This window comes from Mesoplodon bidens, assembly GCF_964165515.1.
Source record: "Mesoplodon bidens genome assembly, chromosome: 2".
Taxonomy (NCBI): Eukaryota; Metazoa; Chordata; class Mammalia; order Artiodactyla; family Ziphiidae; genus Mesoplodon; species Mesoplodon bidens.
Window position 1 is genome coordinate 28,099,243 of NC_138177.1, and position 24,535 is coordinate 28,123,777.

The 24,535-nt window shown below is 37.5% G+C and overlaps 1 protein-coding gene across 2 annotated transcripts in view; it reads right to left on the reverse strand.

Moving 5' to 3' along the window:
- F5 (coagulation factor V) overlaps window positions 1-24,535 on the reverse strand; it is an 89,895-nt gene that overhangs the window by 43,106 nt on the left and 22,254 nt on the right. The window contains exons 4-7 of one of the 2 annotated variants that reach the window (XM_081224617.1): window positions 13,483-13,710; window positions 11,849-11,992; window positions 9,235-9,456; window positions 7,783-7,948 (exon numbers count right to left, since the gene is read on the reverse strand). In XM_081224617.1, the coding sequence (XP_081080743.1) occupies window positions 7,783-7,948; window positions 9,235-9,456; window positions 11,849-11,992; window positions 13,483-13,710 (760 nt within the window). The remainder of the gene's footprint in view (window positions 1-7,782; window positions 7,949-9,234; window positions 9,457-11,848; window positions 11,993-13,482; window positions 13,711-24,535) is intronic. The other variant, XM_081224618.1, reaches the window with a different exon arrangement.

A 24,535-nucleotide genomic window follows, 5' to 3' on the forward strand; every position in this document is an offset into this window, starting at 1 on the left:
TTGAGTATACTCCATTGTATATATGTACCACATCTTCTTTATCCATTCATCTGTTGATGGGCATTTAGGTTGCTTCCATGACCTGGTTATTGTAAATAGTGCTGCAATGAACATTGGGGTGCAGGCGTCTGGTTGAATTATGGTTTTCTCAGGGTATATGCCCAATAATGGGATTGCTGGGTCTTATGGTAATTCTATTTTTAGTTTTTTAAGGAACCTTCATGCCGTTCTCCATAGTGGCTGTATCAATTTACATTCCCACCAACAGTGCAAGAGGGTTCCCTTTTCTCCACACCCTCTCCAGCATTTGTGGTTTGTAGATTTTCTGATGATGCCCATTCTAACTGGTGTGAAGTGATACCTCATTGTAGTTTTGATTTGCATTTCTCTCATAATTAGTGATGTTGAGCAGCTTTTCATGTGCTTCTTGGCCATCTGTATGTCTTCTTTGAAGAAATGTCTATTTAGGTCTTCTGCCCATTTTTGGATTGGGTTGTTTGTTTTTTTGATATTGAGCTGCATGAGGTGTTTATATATTTTGGAGATTAATGCTTTGTCCATTGATTCAAATATTTGAAAAATATGCAAATATTTTCTCCCATTCTGAGTGTTGTCTTTTCGTCTTGTTTGTAGTTTCCTTTGCTGTGCAAAAACTTTTAAGTTTCATTAGGCCCTATTTGTTTATTTTTGTTTTTATTTCCATTACTCCAGGAGGTGGGTCAAAAAAGATCTTACTGTGATTTATGTCAAAGAGTGTTCTTCTTATGTTTTCTTCTAAGAGTTTTATAGTGTCCGGTCTTACATTTAGGTCTCTAATCCATTTTGAGTGTATTTTTGTATACGGTGTCAGGGAGTGTTCTAATTTCGTTCTTTTACAAGGGCTGTGCATTTTTCCCAACACCACTTATTGAAGAGACTGTCTTTTCTCCGTTCTGTATCCTTGCCTCATTTGACATAGATTGGTTGACTATAGGTGCACGGGTTTATCTCTGGCCTTTCTATCCTGTTCCATTGATCTATATTTCTGTTTTTGGGCCAATACCATATTGTCTTGATTACTGTAGCTTTGTAGTATAGTCTGAAGTCAGGGAGTGTGATTCCTCCAGCTCTGTTTTTTTCCCTCTAGACTGCTTTGGCTATTCGGGCTCTTTTGTGTCTCCATACAAATTTTAAGATTTTTTGTTCTAGTTCTGTAAAAAAAAAAATGCCATTGGTAATTTGATAGGGGTTGCATTGAATCTGTAGATTGCTTTGGGTAGCATAGTCAGTTTTACAATACTGATTCTTCCAATCCATGAACGTGGTATATCTCTCGATCAGTTTGTGTCATCTTTGATTTCTTTCATCAGTGTTTTATAGTTTTCTGAGTACAGGTCTTTTACATCCTTAGGTAGGCAGATGCCTAGGTATTTTATGCTTGCAATGGTGAATGGGATTATTTCCTCAATTTCTCTTTCTGATCTTTCATTGTTAGTGTATAGGAATGCAAGAGATTTCTGTGCATTTTTTTGGTATTGTGCAACTTTACTATATTCATTGATTAGCTCTAGTAGTTTTCTGGTGGCCTTTTTAGGATTACCTATGTATAGTACGATGTCATCTGCAAACAGTGACAGTTTTACGTCTTCTTTTCCAATTTGTATTCCTTTTATTTCTTTTTCTTCTCTGATTGCCATGGCTAGGACTTCCAAAACTATGTTGAATAATAGTGGCAAGAGTGGACATCCTTGTCTTTTTCCTAATCTTAGAGGAAATGCTTTCAGTTTTTCATCATTGAGAATGATGTTTGCTGTGGGTTTGTCATATATGGCCTTTATTATGTTGAGGTAGGTTCCCTCTATGCCCACTTTCCGGAGAGTTTTTATCGGAAATGGGTGTTGAATTTTGTCAAAAGCTTTTTCTGCATCTATTGAGATGATCATATGGTTTTTATTCTTCAATTTGTTAATATGTGTATCATATTGATTGATTTGCATATATTGAAGAACCTTGCATCCCTGGGATAAATCCCACTTGATCATTGTGTATGATCCTTTTAATGTGTTCTTGGATTCTGTTTGGTGGTATTTTGTTGAGGATTTCTGCATCTATATTCTTCAGTGATATTGGTCTGTAATTTTCTTTTTTTGTAGAATATTTGTCTGGTTTGGGTATCAAGGTGATGGTGGCCTTACAGAATGAGTTTGGGAGTGTTCCTTCCTCTGCCATTTTTTGGAAGAGTTTGAGAAGGATGGGTGTTAGCTCCTCTCTAAATGTTTCATAGGATTCACCTGTGAAGCCATCTGGTTCTGGATGAAGAGTTTTAATGACAGTTTCAAGTTCATTATTTGTGATTGGTCTGTTCATATTTTCTATTTTTTCCTGGTTCAGTCTTGGAAGGTTATACCTTTCTAAGAATTTGTCCATTTCTTCCAGGTTGTCCATTTTATTGGCATAGAGCTGCTTGTAGTAGTCTCATATGATGCTTTCTATTTCTGTGGTGTCCTTTTAACTTCTCCTTTTTTACTTCTAATTTTATTGAATTGAGTCCTCTCCTTCTTTTTCTTGATTGGTCTGGCTAAACCTTTATCAATTTTGTTTATCTTCTCAAAGAACCAGCTTCTAGTTTTATTGACCTTTGCTGTTGTTCTCTTTGTTTCTATTTCATTTATTTCTGCTCAGATATTTATGATTTCTTTCCTTCTACTAACTTTGGGTTTTGTTTGTCCTCTTTTCTCTAGTTCCTTTCGGTGTAAGGTTAGATTGTTTATTTGAGATTTTACTTGTTTCTTGAGGTAGGACTGTATTGCTCTAAACTTCCCTCTTAGAACTGCTTTTGCTGCATCCCACAGGTTTTGGATCATCATGTTTTCATTGTCATTTGTCTCTAGGTATTTTTTGATTTCTTCAGTGATCTCTTGGTTATTTAGTAACGTTTGATTAGCCTCCATGTGTTTGTGTTTTTTATGTTTTTTTCCCTGTAATTTATTTCTAATCTCATAGCATTGTGGTCGGCAAATATGCTTGATATGATTTCAGTTTTCTTAAATTTACCAGGGCTTGATTTGTGACCCAAGATGTGACCCAAGATCTATCTATCCTAGACAGTGTTCCATGTGCACTTGAGAAGAAAGTGTAATCTGCTGTTTTCGGGTAGAATGTCCTATAAATATCAATTAAATCTATCTGGTCTGTTGTGTCATTTAAAGGTCATATTTCCTTATTAATTTTCTGTCTGGATGATCTGTCCATTGGTGTAAGTGAGGTGTTAAAGTCCCCCAATATTATTGTGTTACTGTCAATTTCCTCTTTTATAGCTATTAGCATTTGCCTTATGTATTGAAGTATTCCTGTGTTGGTTGAATATGTATTTATAATTGTTATATCTTCTTCTTGGATTGATCCCATGATCATTATGTAGTATCCTTTCTTGTCTCTTGTAACATTCTTTATTTTAAAGTCTATTTTATCTGATGTGAGTATTGCTACTCCAGGTTTCTTTTGATTTCCATTTGCATGGAATATCTTTTTCCATCCCTTCACGTTCAGTCTGTATGTGTCCATAGGTCTGAAGTGGGTCTCTTTTAGACAGCATATATATGGGTCTTGTTTTTGTATTCATTCAGTGAGCCTGTGTCTTTTGGTTACGGCATTTAATCCATTCACATGTAAGGTAATTATCGATATGTATGTTCCTATTACCATTTTCTTAATTGTTTTGGGCTTGTTTTTGTAAGTCTTTTTGTTTTCTTGTGTTTCCCACTTAGAGAAGTTCCTTTAGCATTTGTTGTAGAGCTGGTTTGGTGGTGCTGATTTCTATTAGCTTTTCCTTGTCTGTAAAGCTTTTGATTTCTCCGTCGAATCTGAATGATATCCTTGCTGGGTAGAGTAATCTTGGTTGTAGGTTCTTTCCTTTCATCACTTTAAATATATTATGCCACTCCCTTCTGGCTTGTAGAGTTTCTGCTGAGAAATCAGCTGTTAACCTTATGGGAGTTCCCTTGTATTTTATTTGTCATCTTTCCCTTGTTGCTTTCAATAATTTTTCTTTGTCTTTAATTTTTGTCAATTTGATTACTATGTGTCTTGGCATGTTTCTCCTTGGGTTTATCCTGATGGGACTCTCTGCACTTCCTGGACTTAGGTGTCTATTTCCTTTCCCATGTTAGGGAAGTTTTCGACTGTAATCTCTTCAAATATTTTCTTGGGTCCTTTCTCTCTCTCTTCTCCTTCTGGGACCCCTATAATGCGAATGTTGTTATGTTTAATGTTGACCCAGAGGTCTCTTAGGCTGTCTTCATTTCTTTTCATTCTTTTTTCTTTATTCTGTTCTGCAGCAGTGAATTCCACCATTCTGTCTTCCAGGTCACTTATCCATTCTTCTGCCTCAGTTATTCTACTAATGATTCCTCTGGTGTGTTTTTCATTTCAGTTATTGTATTGTTCATCTCTGTTTCTTTGTTCTTTAATTCTTCTAGGTGTATGTTCTTTAATTCTTCTAGGTCTTTGTTAAACATTTCTTGCACCTTCTCGATCTTTGCCTCCATTCTTTTTCTGAGGTCCTGGATCATCTTCACTATCATTATTCTGAACTCTTTTTCTGGAAGGTTGCCTATCTCCACTTCAGTTGGTTGTTTTTCTAGGCTTTTATCTTGTTCCTTCATCTGGTACATAGTCCTCTGCCTTTTCATTTTGTCTATCTTTCTGTGAATGTGTTTTTTGTTCCACAGGCTGCAGGATTGTAGTTCTTCTTGCTTCTGCTGTGTGCTCTCTGGTGCATGAGGCTCTCTTTCTTCTGTTTTAAATGTAGGCATTTATTACTATAGACTTCCCTCTTACAACTGCTTTTGCTATATTTTATAAATTTTAGTATGTTGTATTTCTGTTTTCATTTGTCTCAAGATATATTTTGATTTCCTATTTGATTTCTTCTTTGATTCATTTGTTGTTCAGGAGACTATTATTTAATCCACATATTTGTGATTTTTTTCAGTTTTCTTTTGTTACTGATTTGTAGTTTCATACCATTATGATGAGAAAAGATACTTGATATTATTTTAATATTCTGAAATTGTTAAAACTTGTTTTGTGGACTAATATGTTATGAAGAATCCTAGAGAATATTCCATGTGCACTTGAGAAGAATATGTATTCTGCTGTTGTTCAACGGAATGTTCTTTATTTGTATGTAATGTTCTTTATATGTCTGTTAGGTACACTTGTTCTACAGTGTTATTCAATTCCACTGCTTCCATATTGATTTTATGTCTGGATCATTTATCCATTGATTAAAGTGTGGTATTAAAGTCCCCTACTATTATTGTATTGCTGTCTATGTTTCCCTGTAGGTCTGTTAATATTTGCTTCATATATTTAGGTTCTCTACTCTTGGGTGCATATATATTTATAATTGTTATAGTATCTTGATTAATTGACCCCTCTATCATTATATAGTGACCTTGTCTTTTTTATCCCTTCACTTTTTATTATAACTTTTTATTTTATGTTGGAGCATAGCTGATTAACAATATTGCAATAGCTTCAGGTGCACAGCAAATCGACTCAGCCATACATATACATGTATCCATTAATCTATAGGTATCCTTAAAGCTAAAGTGATAAGTCTGCTATTGAAGCTTTCTATTGAATATTTGCAGTTCTGTTATTGCATTCTTCAGCTCTAGGATTTCTGTTTGGTTATTTTTTTATGGTTTCTCTTTCTTTATTAAATTTCTTATTTTGTTCATTTATTGTTTTCCTGATTTCATTTGATTACCTATCTGTGTTATCTTGTACCTCACTGAGCTTCTTTAAGATGATTATTTTAAATTCTTTGTCAGGCAATTTATAGATCTCTATTTCTTTCACACTGGTTACTGGAGCTTTATTAGTTTCTTTTGGTGGTGTCATATTGCCTGATTCTTTGTGATTTGTGTAGCTTTGTGTTGGTGTTTGTGCATTTGAAGGTGCAAACACCCCCTTCCAATCTTTACAGACAGGTTTTGGCAGGTAAAAACCTCTTGTCAAGTCTGCAGGCTGATGGAATTGCCTCTGGGATCACCGTTGAGTGAGGTTGGAACCAGGTCATTTGGTTGCTGCTGGGCCTGCAGCAGCATCTGTGTTGGAAGGCCTTTTACCAGGGGCTCAGGTGGGCATAGACCCTGTCTGGTCCCTGGGAAAATGGAACTGCCTTCAGGCTCTTGGTCAGTAGAGCTGGCACTGGGATAACAGTCTACTTCAAGGTCCACAATTGGGTTTGCAAATGGTAGGCCTGTTATCAAGTGTGTAGATGGGTGTGGCTCCCATCAGGTCCTTTGGAGGGCTCCCAGTGGGTCCCTGGGTGGATACCTGAGTGGGCAGAACTGCTCCTGAACTACAGTTTTGAGGTATGGAACTAGGTAACAGGGCCATTTCAAGATCTGTAGTGGGACCAAGGTCTGCAGGCCAGCCACCAGGGGCATGAGTAGATGTGACTCCCAGCAGGTTCCTGGGCAGGCAAGACTACTCCTGGATCATGGCTGGGAGAAGGGTGGAATTAGTTACAGGGCTGCTTCAAGATCCACTGTCAAACTGAGGTCTGCAGGTCAGCCTCCAGGGTCATGGACAGGCGTGACTCCTCCTGGGTTCCTTATCAAATGGTGCTGGTGGCAGGACCAAGGTTAAGTGGGGATGTAGCTGAGTCCATAAGGGGAGGAGGCTATTTCCAGGTTTGTAACTGAATTACAGTTAGTGAACCAACCATTTGAGCATGGACTTGCCTTCTCAAAACAGTCCTCCTTGGTCTTGACTTCCAGTGGAATTTTGCAAGTTCCTACTTTGATCCCAAAGCTCTCACAAAGGCACTTCTGTTTGTGGATGGCTGCCAAATTATCATTGCTGTGGGGGAATACAATTGGGGGAATCTGCTATTCTACCTTCTTGCTCCCTTGACTTTTTAATTTAAAAATATCTCTTGGAGAACTTTTTATATTAGTATATAGAGAGTTTTTGCATCCTCTTTAAAACAGATGCATAGTGTTCCATTGTATGGATGTACCATAACTTATTAATTTCCTATTGATGGATATTATGGGTTGTTTCCAATCTTTTGCTACAACAGTGCAACAGTGAACATCCTGTACACATACCATTTCACCTGTAAACAAGTATATCTATATAGTAAATTCCCAGAGTGAGATTGCTGGATCAAAAAATATATGCATTTATAATTTTAATACACATTGCTGAATTATCCTCTAGAATGGACTTTCCAATTTGCTCTTCCACCAGCAATACATGATAGAGCTTGTTTCCCGCAGCCTTGCCAATACATTATGTCATCTAAACTTGTGAGTCTGATAGGTGAAAAATAGTATTTGAGAGAAGTTTAATTTACATATTTCTCTTACTGTGAGTGAGCTTGAGTATTTTTCAAGTGTTTAAGAGCTATTTGAATTTCCAGTTTTCTTAATCCCACTCTCCCATTTCCTAATTTACAAAATAAGTAAAAGCTGTTTCTAACTTGTGGCGTTAAAGCAAAGCTCTTAGAAAGGTTTAACACAGTGCTTGGCAATAGGAAGCATTCAAGAAGTGGTAGCTGCTATTATTATTGCTGTTGTTACTACTACTATTATTATTTTTTTTCTGAGTTCCCTTGGTGAATTTGGAGTAATTTCAGATTGTTTTGGAAAAGAAAACCTGAATGAAATCCAATACATTGCATTACCATGAAAGCTGTCAACTCATGACATTTCACCCCATGCATCTAGGACCCTATGGAAAATGTCTTGAATCTGCACAGTAGTAAGAACCCCTCAAACTCACTTGTCCATGTTTGCTGGTATTATAGGTGCATAGTCCCAAATGACTTCCTCTGCAGCAATGAAGTATTCCCATCTCTTAACGTGCCGCCTCTGGTCTCGAGTTAGTTTCTTAGGATTCCTGGTTTTCTTTGCACAGTTTTTAATGTCTATGTAAGCCTGCATCCCAGCTGAGTTAGGACATAAAGACAATGAAAGAATTTGAGAGAAGAAATAAAGGCTGATAAAATATACATCTTTTAAATAAATTTGTGGAAGTTTTCAATAATAACAATGAAAGTAATGCTCAGGCAACTTTTGAACATTTTGGCTTGAAGTTCTTTTAATACACAGCAGAAGGAGCAAGAATAAAAAGCGAGGGAAAGAGAGGATGGGTTAGGGGAAAAACTTGGAAAGCTATCCTTTGTTTCTTACTGGGGAGGAAAATTTCTTGAAATTTCCAGATCCTTAAAACCCTATGACTTAGGTCATGTTGACTTCTCATATTTCCTATAACCTCTTCCTTTTGTTTGTAAAATGAAGATATTACTAGTATGTACTATATGAAATTGTTCTTAAAATTAAATAAGATAATACAGAAAGCACTTAACCTCAATAATGTTAGTTTTGCTGTTGTTTCATTAGTATTTGGGGCTCTATCTTCCAGGGATATTGTGACAATTTCATTACTTCAAATATAATTTTGACTGCTTAGTGTGAACAAAAAATGAAATAATCCCATAAAGTGTCTCCTTTTTATATTTCTTGCTTTTATACACATTATTTTGGTAACACAATGATTTCCTGTAGTGATATTTACTTATATTTACAGGAACCCTCCTCCTAACTGTTTTAAAGCAACAATGTGTAATAGACCATCAGGTATTTTGTTTACCTGATACCATATAACAACCTAGGCTGATTTTTTCCCCCACTAGAATTCACTGATGTTCTTTAAAGCTCACTCCTCAGCTTGTTAGATACAGTGTTTTTTCTATTCAACACACATCCACTGGGTTCCTCTTTGGGCCAGGCTCTGTGCTCATCTTGTTATGAAAGACAATATTTTCATGTTAAAACTTTTACACTTTCTGTAATTTGGTGCTTCTATAAATTTACAGAAGTTTGACGGGTTCCAACACTTAGTTCTTTTCCTTTAGCTGCATATTAAATAGCTCAAGAAAGAATATCTCTATGTATGTTTTTGTTTCCTTCCTCCTTTCTCCTTTTAAGGAAGTAGAGACCTCTTCAGCTTTTGCATCACTTTAAAAAATCTTTGTCAATTTCTCTACTTCCTCCATCCCCAACTAATGAGCTATAAGTCTAAGAGCAAAGTATCTGAATTCTGTTCTCAAGGACAAAGGAATGTATGTCTGGAGTGTGGTTGGCTTGCAAGAGCAAAGGAAAATGATGGATTTAGTGCCTAGGACGAAAGGATCCTACATTTGTAAGCAAGACTGTTGAAAGAATTTCTTGCCTTGAAAATGTTTTGGGATGAGCGAAGATATGACCCACTTTCCCTCTAGGCTCACAGTCATGTTTGCAGTTGTGGATGTAGCACTGACGAGAGTGATGGCTGAGATCTTATGATGGTTCTGCTCCAGGACCTGGCCGTTGAAATGAATGGAGAACAGTTCTGGCCCAGAGCTCATTCCAATCAGATGCCAACTGATGTGGTCATGGGCACAAACTGTTATATCTGAGAGAGAGAGAGATGGGGGCCAAAACAGGCAGTCAGCAGTCTGTGATAAGAAATTCACTCACCAGATACGTATTGAGCACCTGCTTTGCATCAGGCATTGTGCAAGGTTCTGGGGGTATAGACAGTCCCATTTTCATTCCTGCCCTAGAAAAGCAGACATCCGAGTGGTGGGCAAACAAGCAGTCACAACTCATTGCAATAAGTGGTACTACAGAGCCCAGAGAGGGTGGACATTAGTTTAGAAACACAGGGATTGCTAAGACCAAGGAGAGAAGAAAGTAGGTGACCAACCATCCTGGTTTACTGAGGACTGAGGGGTTTCCCAGGAGGCAGGATTTTCAGGATTTTTAGAACTGAGAAAGTCCTGGGCAGGCCTGAGTAGTTGGTCACTCTAGTACCAATCTGGACTTAGCTGGAGCGAGTTGCCAGAACCTCCAACAGGGCTGAGTTTAAGGGCCTAAGCCTCTAATCCTAAAAGGGCTTGATCCTAACAGGAAGAAGATTTGAAGATGCTTTAAGGATTTTATACTGTTTCTTTGCCCACTGGTTGATTGTTTTAATGACAAGGCAGTGAGTTATGTGTGGGTTATAGGATCTCCTTAAAATGCAGTGGATAAATCCTCAGTATACTGGGTCACTGGGAGCGTTTCATGGATGGAGTAATGAGAACTGAGTACAAAAGCTGTTTGGCTCCTTCTTGCTCCCACAGTGACTCAGAAAATGCTGATTTGCTCTATGGGAGATTCCAACCTCTGGCTTCTATCCTTGGCTTGGGTTTTAAATTTCAGATCTATAATCACTTGATACTAGATCGTGGGGCCATGAATCAGTCCCTTACCCAAAGAGGGGCTAAGGGCTTGTCTTGTTTAGACCATTGTAACAAGACCAATTCCTAGTATCACAGGTGAGAACAAGAAGCTGGAAGGTAGGAGGCTTTGGTGGAAGAATTTGTCTGCCTCCAATCAATGCTTATATTGGGTTGAGCATTTCATACATCTGTATTAGCATTTATTATATTTATTCAATTTATACTGCCCCATAAGGCTGTTTTACAAGCATTAACTTTTCTCAGTTTCTACTACCAGCTACTTTCTACCCCAGCTACTCTGTCTTTTTCAACTATAAATTCATAAATTCTATGTCCTGATAGAGTTATTAACTTTTATTTTTTCATATGGGTTATTTTGGCTTCTCCTTCTTATATTTAGACAGATGGTTTACTTTGCCAGGACACAGATACAATTTCTCTTTTGACCACTCCCCTCTAAGGCCTGTAGTACTAGACATGCTATGTTATCTGTAAAAAAACTTCTTAAACACCCTCTGCACCAGGATAGATGATTAACCCATTTTTTACGAAAGCACGTTGAGACAACTAACTGCTAAAAGCCACACTAAGGTAGAGAAGTGAGCAAGGTGTGAACTCAGATGTGCTAACTCAGTTAACTAAGTTTTTAAACTCTGAATCAAAACCCAGGGTCATCTTAGTATATTTGTAATGACCCAGGTGGGAAGATAGAATCAAATGAAACTGAATACAATTTAAAAGCAATGTCCAGACCTCAACTCTTGACAAGTTTTATTTTTAGTAAGAGAAGCCATTTGTGATTTTCAGATATAGAAAACAGCCTCTGAGAAACTTAGTATTTTGAAGCGTAGTTTATTTAATAAAGTAGTATTTTCATTTTTCCCATTTTTCCCCCACAGGATCTTTGGTTCTAGGTCATTTCTATCAGAGAGAAGTAGAAGTGGTTTAGGTGGGGATCAGTTTTTTTTTTCTCTTAACAATTGTTATGATTTTGCTTTTTCACAAGAGTCTACATGTAAATGAAAAGAGAAAAACATATCATATGCCATTGAATATTACTCATCCATCATCTTTTGAAATGCTAGTAGTATTTTTGTATGTTGGATATTTCTCCTAATCTCCTGTTCATCTTCACTGTAAGTGTCTTCATTTCATTCTTCCTGCTGACCCTTCCTGCTGAGGACTGGCCTTGAACTCTGTTTTGTAGGGCTTCCTCTCTGGAAGAAAACATGGTCACCATGCAGCAGGGACCACACAACTCACTGAAGGAGACTAAGCTGATATCCTGGAGATGTAGGCCAAAGTGAAGATGTAGGCCGAAGTGAAACCTGCTCAGAGCACTACATGTAATAAGACTGCACACTCCTTCTCTTAGGTAGCTTCTAATTTGTCTGTTGTGCTTGCTAGTTAAAAAAAAAGAAAAAAAAAGATTAAATCTTGAGAACCACTGAACTAGATTACGTTACCTTTCAGATTAGGAGTTAAAAAATAGTGAGTATGGTCAACTACCCTAGTGCCTTTAGGAAAACAATGGGATCAATGCTTCAACTATTTTTGAATAGTACACAGCCCACGTGTTACCTGGCATTGTCCCATTCACATAGCCATTGACTGTGTACATTAGGGATGAGGTCTGGTTCCAGCTTTTACTTTCATCAAACACAGCAAACATCAGTACATGTTGCTTGTCAAACATCTTCTGTATCCCATCCTCAGTTAGGGTGCCTGTGAAAAAAGACATACTTTTAATAGCATCCCAGATAGAAGGCTCTCATTAGCTATTCCTAGATAACAGAGTTTAAGATAAGCAGCCAATCATAATGATGTCAACTGTAAAGTGTTCTTATAAAAATAGCATCTATCAAGTAATAATGATTGAAGGCTTATTAAAATCCTGGTGCCACCTTGTTTTTTCTGGCACCTGATAGCCTTGAGGAATGGAGCTTTAAAAGTAACTTTGATCTGGCACAGAGAGAAAACATTTGGTGACTGTCAAGGCTTTAGTAAAAGTATCCATTTCTTCCACTGTCAGTAAGTCAATGCAGGGACATCCCTGGTGGTGCAGTGATTAAGAATCCACCTGCTGATGCAGGGGACACGGGTTCAAGCCCTGGTCCGGGAAGATCCCACATGTCGTGGAGCAACTAAGACCGTGCACCACAGCTACTGAGCCTGCACTCTAGAGCCTGTGCACCACAATGAAGAGTAGCCCCCACTCGCCACCAACTAGAAAAAGCCTGTGCACAGCAACAAAGACCCAACACAGCCATAAATAAATAAATAAATAAATAAATTTATGTTAAAGAAAATAAGTTAATGCATAGGTACCGTAGCTCATTTGGTAAACGCATCACACTCCAAGTTTAATATAGCCATCTTGCTAGTACATGTAATGGGACACTAGAGAATTGGTTGAGAGGGTCAAGATTAATCCACTCTCATGAGTAAAAAATGCACCTGATAGTAAAATGAAAGAAGAGACTTTTATAATTTTAAAATTTTTTCAGTGTCATCACAGTATCTTCTATACCAGGCAATGAAAATATGTATTTGTATAGCGAATAAATGAATTAGGAATGTATGTAGGTATGGTATGCATGTATGTATAGACAGATGGTGAATCCATCACATTATCTCCCACAGTGCAGTTTGTTGTGGTTGTTTGTTTTAATGAAAGATGGGATGAATTTGTTTGGGGTAAAATAAAAGTCCAAGCTTGCTCCTAAGAAGCTCAGCCATTGAAATTTCTTATAAAGTCAGTTGAGTGTGTTTGAAACCTACCACTCAAAGTGTTCAGCTTGTTTACAAGAAAGGAACCTGGAGTTTTGTGTGTTTATAGACCAAATTACCGACCCAAACCTCAGATACATTACTCAAAGTTCTTTCCAAGTACTCTCAGCAGAGTACGGACTGCTGTATACTTTCAAAAAGACTTGGCCTTGAGGTAAATGTTACGGATCATATGGGCATGGCAGCAGAACATACTCTCAGACAGAGATTTACTTGGGAGAGACTCCCAGGACAGAGATGAAGGAGGGGTTGAAGATTGCAGGAAGACTGCAAATCCTCAAATATCAGTGTCAAACGATGATCTGGTTTCTGCACCCTTCTCTGCTTGATTTACGAAAAGATACCAAGACACTTCCAAGCCTCATTCCACTATAGTATCTTTACCAATCCAACATCTTTGCTGTTTTGATTTTTTTTTTTTTTACCTTTCTTACAAATAAGCAGAGGTCCAATCAGTCCAGAGTTGAAGTCGTATACCAGATTTTCATAGGAGTAATAGATATATGTGAGGCATGGAGGGTCATCGTGGGTGGGCCCACTGTCCTCACTGATATTCCACTCATAGGTATATTCTTGGCCCGGAGCTACAGAATCATCCATCCTCTCCACAGGGAATGTGTGGTCAGGGTAAGAAGCACCTGGAGATGTAAAAGCTGTGAAAATATCTGGATAGTTTCTGAGAACAACTTTTTCATCACTCTCAAGTCTGGGGGAACATAAGTTCTCTATGAAGATATATACGCCTTTCTATAGAAAGCCTTCATTATTTGGAAAGATTCACATATATCCACTTCTATGTCTATGTAATTATAAAGGCTTTGATCCATGGTGATCTAAAGTGAACAAGAAATGTTACTAGTACATTATTTAAAGTTTAGCAAGTTAATTTTCCAGAGTATCTAAATAATTATTATTTAAATATAATCAGATAAGTGAATCACCTTTGACCAGAAAGTCATCTCAGAATATGAAGATGGGTTATATCTTCTCTGTGATGTATGACAAGACATTTTTTTAAATTTTTAAATTTTTTATTGAAGTACAGTTGATTTACAGTGTTGTGTTAGTTTCTGATATACAGCAAAGTGATTCAATTATATAGCTATATCGATATCTTCTTTTATATATTATTTTCCATTATCATTTATTACAGGATATTGAATATAGTTCCCTGTGCTATACAGTAGGAGCTTGTTGCTTATCTATTTTATATATAGCAGTTTGTATCTGCTAATCCCAAAGACCTAATTTATCCCTCTCCCCTCCCCTTTCCCCTTTGGTAACCATAAGTTTGCTTTCTATGTCTGTGATCTGTTTCTGTTTTGTAAATAAGTTCATTTGTATCATATTTCATATTCCACATATAAGTTATGTCATACGATATTTGTCTTTCTCTGTCTGACTTACTTCACTTAGTATGATAATCTCTAGGTCCATCCATGTTGCTGCAAATGGCATTATTTCATTCTTTTTATGGCTGAGTAGTATTCCATTGTATATATATACCATGTCTTCTTTATCCATTCATCTGTCAATGGACATTTAGGTTGCTTCCATGTCTTGGCTATTGTAAATAATGCTGGTATGAACATTGGGGTATATGTATCTTTCCAGATTAGAGTTTTGTCCAGATATATGCCCAGGAGTGGGATTGCTGGATCATATGGCAACTCTATTTTTAGTTTTTTGAGGAACCTCCATTCTGTTTCCATAGTGGTTGCACCAATTTATGTTCCCACCAACAGTGTAGGAGGGTTCCCTTTTCTCCACACCCTCTCCAGCATTTGTTATTTGTAGGCTTTTAAATGATGCCATTCTGACTGGTGTGAAGTGATATCTCATTGTAGTTTTGATTTGCATTTCTCTAATAATTAGCAATATTGAGCATCTTTTCATGTGCCTATTGACCATCTTGTATGTCTTCTTTGGAATAGAAGTGTCTATTCAGGTCTTCTGTCCATTTTTTGATTGGGTTGTTTGGTTTTTTTTTGTTCTTGTTGTTGCTGTTATTGAGTTGTATGAGCTGTTTGCCCATTTTGGAGATTAAGTCCTTGTTGGCCACATCGTTTGCAAATATTTTCTCCCAGTCAGTAGGTAAGATATCTTATACTTAATCTCCTGTTAGCATGGGTTTAAGTGGTTGTAAGTACACTCAGATCTGTTTATATATGGTTTTGCTTGGCGTTTCATGTCTTCTTTCCAACTGATGCCACCCTTAGCCCTGTTTTATCAGTTTATCACATCTCCACCATCTGATTATCCCAACTCTTTCCCCAGAGTCTTAGAGTCTATCTCATATGCAGTCTAATTGTCCTTGTATAAAATATATCTACTGTCTGAAGTTTACATGCCTTACTTTGGTCCTTTGTGTACCCAAGGGCCCACTAGTAACACTTTCATGTGTATTCAACTTTCCCTACTGGTGAGAGACGGGGGAGGATATAGAAATGGTCTTCCTAATTGAAGAAAGGGAACTGTGATGCTGAAGAGTAAAAGCAGTGCAGAGGGTTGGGTGGGGCTTTCAACAACAAAGAGAAGATGTGGCTAGAGATGGAGCAAGTGAGGTCAGGAAGGGCAGAGGTCGTTGTCATAGATAGCATGTGGGAAGGACAGTTACTTCTGAGGCATTCCTCATTTAATTAGGTGAAAGTTTCACAGCACTCGCTGGTGCCAGGATTTATCTTCAGGATACAGTTATCTTTGTTTAGTACAACAGTCAATAAATTTCTTGAGGTGGAAGGTAAGACCATCAGACTGCAGATGTGGGTAGAAAATAAGGATCAGAAAAAAGAGCTAAAATGTCTTATATAATGGAGTAAAGGGCCAGTGGAAACTACTCTTCCTAAAGTGACTGTCGTTTTTGAAAACAAATGGTTAGTTTCTTTTCTTCCCTTCCCTCTTCCCTGTTCCTTTTCTTCTCCTCTTTATTCCTCCCCACTTCTTTCTCTCTCTCACTCAGTCCCCCTTCCTTTCATCATCTTTATTAAGGTATAAATTACAAACAACACAATTCACCAATTTTAAGTACAATATTTGCTGAATTTTGACAGATAAGTACAGTTCTATAGCTACCATCACTATTGAGGTACAGAAGATTTCCATCACTCCAAAAAGTTTCCATGTGCCATTTGTAGCCATACCTTTGCCTACACATGCAACCGCTGATTTACTGGACACATGCAACCGCTGATTTACTGGACACATGCAACCGCTGATTTACTTTCTGTCACTATGTTTTACTTTCCTATATTGTCATATAAATGGAATGACACATCGATTGTGTTTGATTATAGTTAGTATGGTATACCTTCAATCCTTTACTTTTTATCTTTGTCTTTAAAGTGGATTCCTTGAGTTCAGCTTAAAGTTGGGTGTTGCTTTTTATTCAATCTTAAAATTTCTTAGTTGTCATGTTCTTCCCATTTGCTTTTAATATAATTATTGATATGGTTGGGTTTAAATCTACCATTCTGCTATTGTTTTCTATTTGTCCATCTGGCTTTTATTCATTATTTTCTTTTCTTTCCTACTTTCTTTTGGATTAATTGAGTTTTTTTTTTTTTTTTTTTTTTTGCGGTACGCGGGCCTCTCACCGCTGTGGCCTCTCCCGCCACGGGGCACAGGCTCCGGACGCGCAGGCTCAGCGGCCATGGCCCACGGGCCCAGCCCCTCCGTGGCATATGGGATCCTCCCAGACTGGGGCACGAACCCGTATCCCCTGCATCGGCAGGCGGACTCTCAACCACTGCGCCACCAGGGAGGCCCCTAATTGAGTATTTTTTATGTTTCCTTTTTATCTCCACTATTGGTTTATTAGCTTTGCTTTGTTTTATTGGCGATGCCCTTCAGCTTACAAAATACAACTTTAACTTATCATGGTCTACCTTCAAATAATCTTACACCATTTTACTTATATTATAAGAAACTTGCAATAGTATATTTCCATCTTCCCCCTCCTAGCCTTTGTGCTATGGTTGTCATCCATTTCACTTCTACATATATAATATACCCCATAATAAACTGTCATTATTTTTTGCTTTCCAGTTTAGATAATCAGTTATCTTTTTCAGAGATTAAAAATGAAGAAAATTACTCCATACTTAACCATTTCTGGAATTTTTATCCCTTCTTGTGGCCCCAAATATCTCTCTGATATAATCTTTTTCTGCCTAAAATACTTCTTTTAACATTTATTTTTCCTGGCCTGCTAATGAGAAATTGTTCCTGCTTTGTATGTCTAAAACAGTCTTTATTTTGCCTTCATTTTAAAAGGATATTTTTCCTTGGTGTAGAATGTCAAGTGGACAGATTGTCCCCATCCCCCCACACCCAGTACTTTAAAGATGTCCCTAACTATCTTCTGGCTCGCATTGTTTCTAATGATATCTGCTATCATTTTATTTTTTTCCTCTGTGACTTTATTTTAAAATTAATTAATTAAATTTATTTTTTGGCTGCATTGGGTCTTCATTGCTGCATGCAGGCTTTCTCTAGTTGCAATGAGCAGGGGCTACTCTTCGTTGTGGTGTGCAGTCTTCTCATTGCAGTGGTGCCTGTTGTTGTGGCACACAGGCTTAGCTGCTCCACGGCATGTGGGATCTTCCCGGACCAGGGCTTGAACCTGTGTCCCCTGCATTGGCAGGCGGATTCTTAACCACTGTGCCACCAGGGAAGCCCCCTCTCTGTGACTTATTTCCTCTGACTGTTTTTAGCATTTTCTCTTCATCACTGGTTTTCAGCAATTTGATTATGATGTGCCTTGGTGTGCTTTTATTCACGTTTCTTCTTCTTGGTTTTGTCAAGCCTCCTGACTTTGTAGGTTTATAGTTTTCATCACAGTTTGAAAGTGTTCAGCCACTATTTCTTTGAATATTTTTTTCTGTCCCTTACTTTTCTAGGATTCTAATTACAGTTTACCCTTGAACAACATGATTTAAACTGTGCAGGTACACTTATATGTGGTTTTTTTTCAACAAATATGTACTACACCATCCATGGTCGTTTGAATCTGCAGATGCAGAACCACAGATATAGAGGACAGACTAAAGTTACACATGGATTTTTGACTGTGTGGAGGGTTGGTGCCCCAGTCCCCACGTTGTTTAAGGGTTAACTGTACACATATGTCAGATCACTTGATATTGTCCCATAGTTCACTGAAGCTCTGTTCATTTTGTTCAGTCATTGTATTTGCATGTTTTATTTTGGATAGTTTCTATCGCTATGTATTAATGTTCTCCAATATTTCTTCTCCAGTGTCTAATGTGCTGTTAATCTCATCCAGTGTACTTACCATTTCAGCTATTGTATTTATCTATAGAAGTTCCATTTATGTTTTTTTTTTAACATTCCATCTCTCTCCTCATCATGCTCACACTCTTCTTTACCTTCTAGAACATATGGAGAATATGTATAAGGGCTATCTTAATGTCTTTGCTTGCTAGTACTATCATTTCTTTTTTTAATTTAAATTTTATTTTAATATAGTTGATTCACAATGTTGTGTTAGTTTCAGGTGTGCAGCAGAGTGATTCAGTTATACATATACATATATTCATTCTTTTTTAGATTCTTTTCTCATACAGGTTATCCCAGAATATTGAGTAGAATTCCCTGTGCTATACAGTAGGTCCTTGTTGGTAATCTATCTTATATATAGTAGTGTGTGTATGTTCTTTTTCTGGATCTGTTTTTCTGGATTGATTTTTTTCTTGATTATGGGTAATGATTCTCCTGATTTTTTGAACACATTAATTTTTATTAACATTGTGAGTTTTACATGTTGGTTTTGGGATTTTATTGCATTCTTGTAATAAGTATTGAATTTTATGCTGACACATAGTTCAGATGCTTGGAATCAATTTTATACTTTCAAGTCTTATTTTTAAAGCTTTGTTATCTCCTGAGCAGCCTATAGTCTAGACTAATTTTGTCCAACTTCTGTTCCTTCTGGTGATTCTACCCAGTACCCATTTATTAGGAGGTCTTTCCACTTTTGATGGTGGGAACATACACTATTCCTGACCCTGTGTGTGGTCTAGGGATTGTTCTGTCTGTTTCTTTTTGGTGGTATTTACCTTACCATTAATACTTTCCTCACATACATGTGCATATTAGTACTTAGTTGAAGACTTGACAGGGCCTCTCACTGGATTTGCAAGAGCTCTTTCTCTGTGGCTGTACAATTCTCTCTAGGACTCTGCCCTACAAATCACAGGTTCCAGATACTATGGCCTACCCAGAGTCTAAACTCTATTTCTTCAACTCAAGGAGATTGCTGGGCTCTGTTTGGGTTCACCCTCATTGTGCTGTGCCCTGGAAACTCTCTCCAGGCAGAGGGCTCACCTCATTTGTTGTTATTCCCTCATGGATCATTCTCTTGCATTGTCTATTTTTCAATGTCTGAAAACTGTTTAATGTTATTTTGTCTGCCTGTCTAATTGTTAAGCAAAAGGGTAAATATGGTCCCTCATGTCCAAAAGCCAGACTCTGAGATGCTGAATTTCTATAAGAAATAGTTTATGTTGTAGCAGTGTCAGCTACCCTTGTCTAATTGCACATCATCAGGAAAATCTATTCCACTCAGAAACACTCATGTGAATTTGCATGGCATCAGCATACATTTGGGCTCTCCAGATGGGAGTGGGAAACAAGGAATATGCATCCATCAGCAATGGGGCATTTAGGCACTGCAGCAACATGCATTGCTGTACCACATGAGGTTCTGAGTATGGAAGTCATAAGATAGAAGATTTGAATAGGTACCTCTAGATTCACTGACATGTTCTCCATAGGACACCATTCTATGTATGGAAGAGAATACAACCAAACTTGAAGTAAAATTGTAGTCATGATTTTATTTGCTTTAGAGATAGGAAACAAAGATGGACTTTAATACCCTCAGAAGCTGCCAATTTATTGTAGATGATTAAGCTTAGAGCATAGGGGAAAAAAAAGACTAGTTATGGATGGACCATAAAGTCTTTACTGAAGACAGGAGACTGAATCAGGTTACTATTAGGTCAACACAAATCCAACTGTGTCAACTCATTCCATCAAACTTTTGTCTTACCCACAGGATAAAGACTAAGTTTGTTACTATGGCAGCTGAAGTTATTCATGAGTTTGCCCAGTCTATCTATCCATTATCATCTCCATTTGTATCTCTATGTCATGCATATTTTGTACTGCACAGCAATTTACTATGTCTAAAATATATTCCAAGTTTGCACTCCTCTCTGTATCTCTATAGGCATCACTCTAGGACAAGCCTAGACTCCAGAATTAGCCTGTTAACTGGTCACTGGGATTCTGGCATAAGAGGACCTTCATAATCTATTTCCCAGCCTGTAGACAGAATGATCCCATAAAACCCCATATCTTACTTTGCCATTTTCCTGCTTAAAATCCTGACAATGGCCTCTTATTTCTCAAAATCCTTAACACTGACCACAGGTCCATTTATGATCTACTCCTACTTCTCTCTCCATTCTCAACATGTGTGACTTTTCCCCTTGTTTACTATGTATCATTCACACTTGGGTCTCCTTTTAGTTTCCCAGAAATGCCAAGTTACATCCTAGCTCAGGGTCTTTGTAGACATTATTCCCTCCGCCTAGAGTGTTCTTCCTCCTTTTCTTCCTTTGGATAAATGTGTGCTCATCCTTCAGATGTCAAGTGTAGGCTTATTTCTTCCCCGATCTATGAGTGTGCTATTTTTTTCTTCTTTTATAGCACTCACCACAATTTATAATTAAGTATTGATATGTGTGAGATTATATGATTAATTTTATTTCTTCCTACTAGATAATAATCATTTGTACCATGCACATTTCTGTCACTAGAATATGAGCGACTCAAAGACAGGTGCTGGATTGTATTTGTCATAGTATCTCTGGTGCCTTTCATAGTACCTAGCATGGAGAAGGTGCTCAATGAATGTTTATTGAACTCTTAAGATTTAAGGTCCTATGGTCTAGAAGCAAGGTCATAAAGTCTAAACTCATGTGTATGTTTGTTAGAATTGCATAGTATTAAAACATATTAAATGCCAACATTAACAATATGGAGATATTATATAAGAATCTGGTTGCTGGTTTCTCTTAAAGAATAACAACAAAAACAAATAAAAACCTGGAGATCTGGTGACACAGGATCAAATTCCTGCATAGAATTTGGCTGGATCTGAGTTCTAGCTGCCCCCTTCAGATAGGACACTAGCTATCTGATCACCAGTCCCTACTGGACTAAATTTTTCATTGAATTACCCTCCTGGCTTCTGTAGGCATCTAAATTTAAGCTTAACACAGGACTCTGTTGTATCTTTTTTTCCCCCACAAAAGATATCCTTTTGACACTGATAACCAATATTTAATAGGCTGAACTTTCACTCCATTGATAAAAAGGATTTGAGTGTTAAAATTATCAGAAGCTGAGAAATGTTAAAAGCTGAAATAACTTCCTGTGAATAATAATATTATTCCAGTCTAAGTCAAAAAGAAAAAAGAGTTTATGAGGAAGAGTCTCTGCTAATAAACACAATGAATTATCTCTGGAAAGTTGCAAAATAGCTTTGGTAGCAAAGCACAAACAAGACTGATAAGGAGATCTGCCCTCTCAGATTAAACCTTTTTTGTTGACCGGAACTCTCATGGCAAGTTGTTGACTAAAGCTATGTTGAATCAAGCATGATGACCCTTATCAATGCTTCATGCTTTGTGATCTCATGAAGTTAAAAAACAATGTTTCTGGACATAATACTTCCACTGTTCCAACTGTGATTCTACTATAGGAAATTCCTATAGTAGCAAATGGAATTCATAAGCTCTCAAAAGGAAAAAATGTGATATTCTTTGTAGGGTGAGAGAGAACTTTTGAAGTTCTTCCTCTGTCTCTGAATAAACATATCCTATAGGTCAGTTTACTCATTCCCTGACCTCTGATATATATCATATAATTTCACAACTATTTAATTAAAAATTGTGATGATGCTATAATTAAAATATTTGTGAAATTATATGATTAACGATACTTTCTCCTGCTAGGCTGTGGGAGAAAGTACATGAGTTTGCGGGCAAGAATTGAAATTTCTTGGTTGTACCACTTGCTAACTGTGTGAATTTGCGAAAACTTCTTAACCTCCCTTTCAGCCTCAATTTTCTCATTCATAACTTAAGATAATATAATCATTTTCTAGCAACAATCATTTTGATGGGTTCTGAGGACTGAAAAATATAGGTAAAATGTCTGGCACCTAACCAATGCTATGGCAACCTGTGCTAATATACTTTAGTATTTTGGCTATTTCCTTTCCAAGCCATTTTTAAATTAATATAACCTCTTTCATTTATGAAGAAATGAACTTCATACTTTGATATGATTTATCTTGTGTTCTTAATTTCTCTTAATACATGTGAGAAAGACTGAATCTATTCTAAAGGGGGTAAGAACTAGTAGTAAGATCAGGTAACTGCTCACAATCACTGGCAAAATTAATACGTTTCAGAGCAGGTGGAAAATAACACATGGTCTCTACTTTCCAATCTGGTCCTCAGTCCCTCAGTTTAGTTCAGTAATGATTGTCATCATCATCATCTATGTTCCAGGCTCTGGGCTAGGTGCCAGGGCACAAATGTAAGGAAGACAGCCTGAGACCTTGAGGGGCTCACAGACCAGTTAATAGTAGATTACATGCTGGTGCACTGGTTGTGATGGATTTCACTTCTAGATTTCTTCTAGGGCCACTTCAATGGAGAAGCCATAATCAGAACACATTGTTCAACTGTAATGACAGCAACCAATATAATTTTCTAAGAATCACGTAAGAAGCTCTAACACATGCTAGATATAGCAGTGTAACCAATTATCCAACAATATCAAATTTAATTATAAATGATGTTACATATCCAGGTTTATTTGAACATATAGTGGTCTTTAATATCTACCTCATTGACCAGAGTAAATTACTGAGAATTTCACATTCACATGTTAGTTAAACATAAGATAAAGAGACAGCAGAAGCAAGAAGAACTACAATCCTGCAGCCTGTGGAACAAAAACCACATTCACAGAAAGATAGACAAGATAAAAAGGCAGAGGGCTATGTACCAGATGAAGGAACAAGATAAAACCCCAGAAAAACAACCAACTGAAGTGGAGATAGGCAACCTTCCAGAAAAAGAATTCAGAATAATGATAGTGAAGATGATCCAGGACCTTGGAAAAAGAATGGAGGCAAAGACCGAGAAGATGCTAGAAATGCTTAACAAATACCTAGAAGAGTTAAAAAACAAACAGAGATGAACAATACAATAATTGAAATGAAAACTGCACTAGAAGGAATCATTAGCAGAATAACTGAGGCAGAAGAACAGATAAGTGACCTGGAAGACAGAATGGTGGAATTCACTGCTGCGGACCAGAATAAAGAAAAAAGAATGAAAAGAAATGAAGACAGCCTAAGAGACTTCAGGGACAACATTAAATGCAACAACATTCGCATTATAGTGGTCCCAGAAGGATAAGAGAGAGAGAAAGGACCCAATAAAATATTTGAAGAGATTATAGTCGAAAACTTCCCTAACATGGGAAAGGAAATAGCCACCCAAGTCCAGGAAGCACAGAAAGTCCCATACAGGATAAACCCAAGGAGGAACATGCCGAGACACATAGTAATCAAATTGACAAAAATTAAAGACAAAGAAAAATTATTCAAAGCAGCAAGGGAAAAATGACAAATAAACTACAAGGGAGGGCTTCCCTGGTGGTGCAGTGGTTGAGAGTCTGCCTGCCGATGCAGGGGAGGTGGGTTCATGTCCCAGTCCGGGAAGATCCCACATGCCTCAGAGTGGCTGGGCCCATGAGCCATGGCCACTGGGGCTGCGTGTCCGGAGCCTGTGCTCCACAATGGGAGAGGCCACAACAGTGAGAGGCCCATGTACCGCAAAAAAAAAAAACAAAAAAAACAAGGGAACTCCCAAAAGGTTAACAGCTGATTTCTCAGCAGAAACTCTATAAGCCAGAAGGGAGTGGCATGATATACTTAAAGTGATGAAAGGGAAGAACCTACAACCAATATTACTCAACCTGGCAAGGATCTCATTCAGATTCAATGGAAAAATCAAAAGCTTTACAGACAAGGAAAAGCAAAGAGAATTCAGCACCACCAAATCAGCTCTACAACAAATGCTAAAGGAACTTCTCTAAGTGGGAAACACAAGAGAAGAAAAGGACCTACAACTACAACCCAAAACAATTAAGAAAATGGCAATAGGAACATACATATCAATAATTACCTTAACATGAATGGATTAAATGCTCCAACCAAAAGACACAGGCTTGCTGAATGGATACAAAAACAAGACCCATATATATGCTGTCTACAAGAGACCCACTTCAGTCCTAAGGACACATACAGACAGAAAGTCAGGGGATGGAAGAAGATATTCCATGCAAATGGAAATCAAAGGAAAGCTGGCA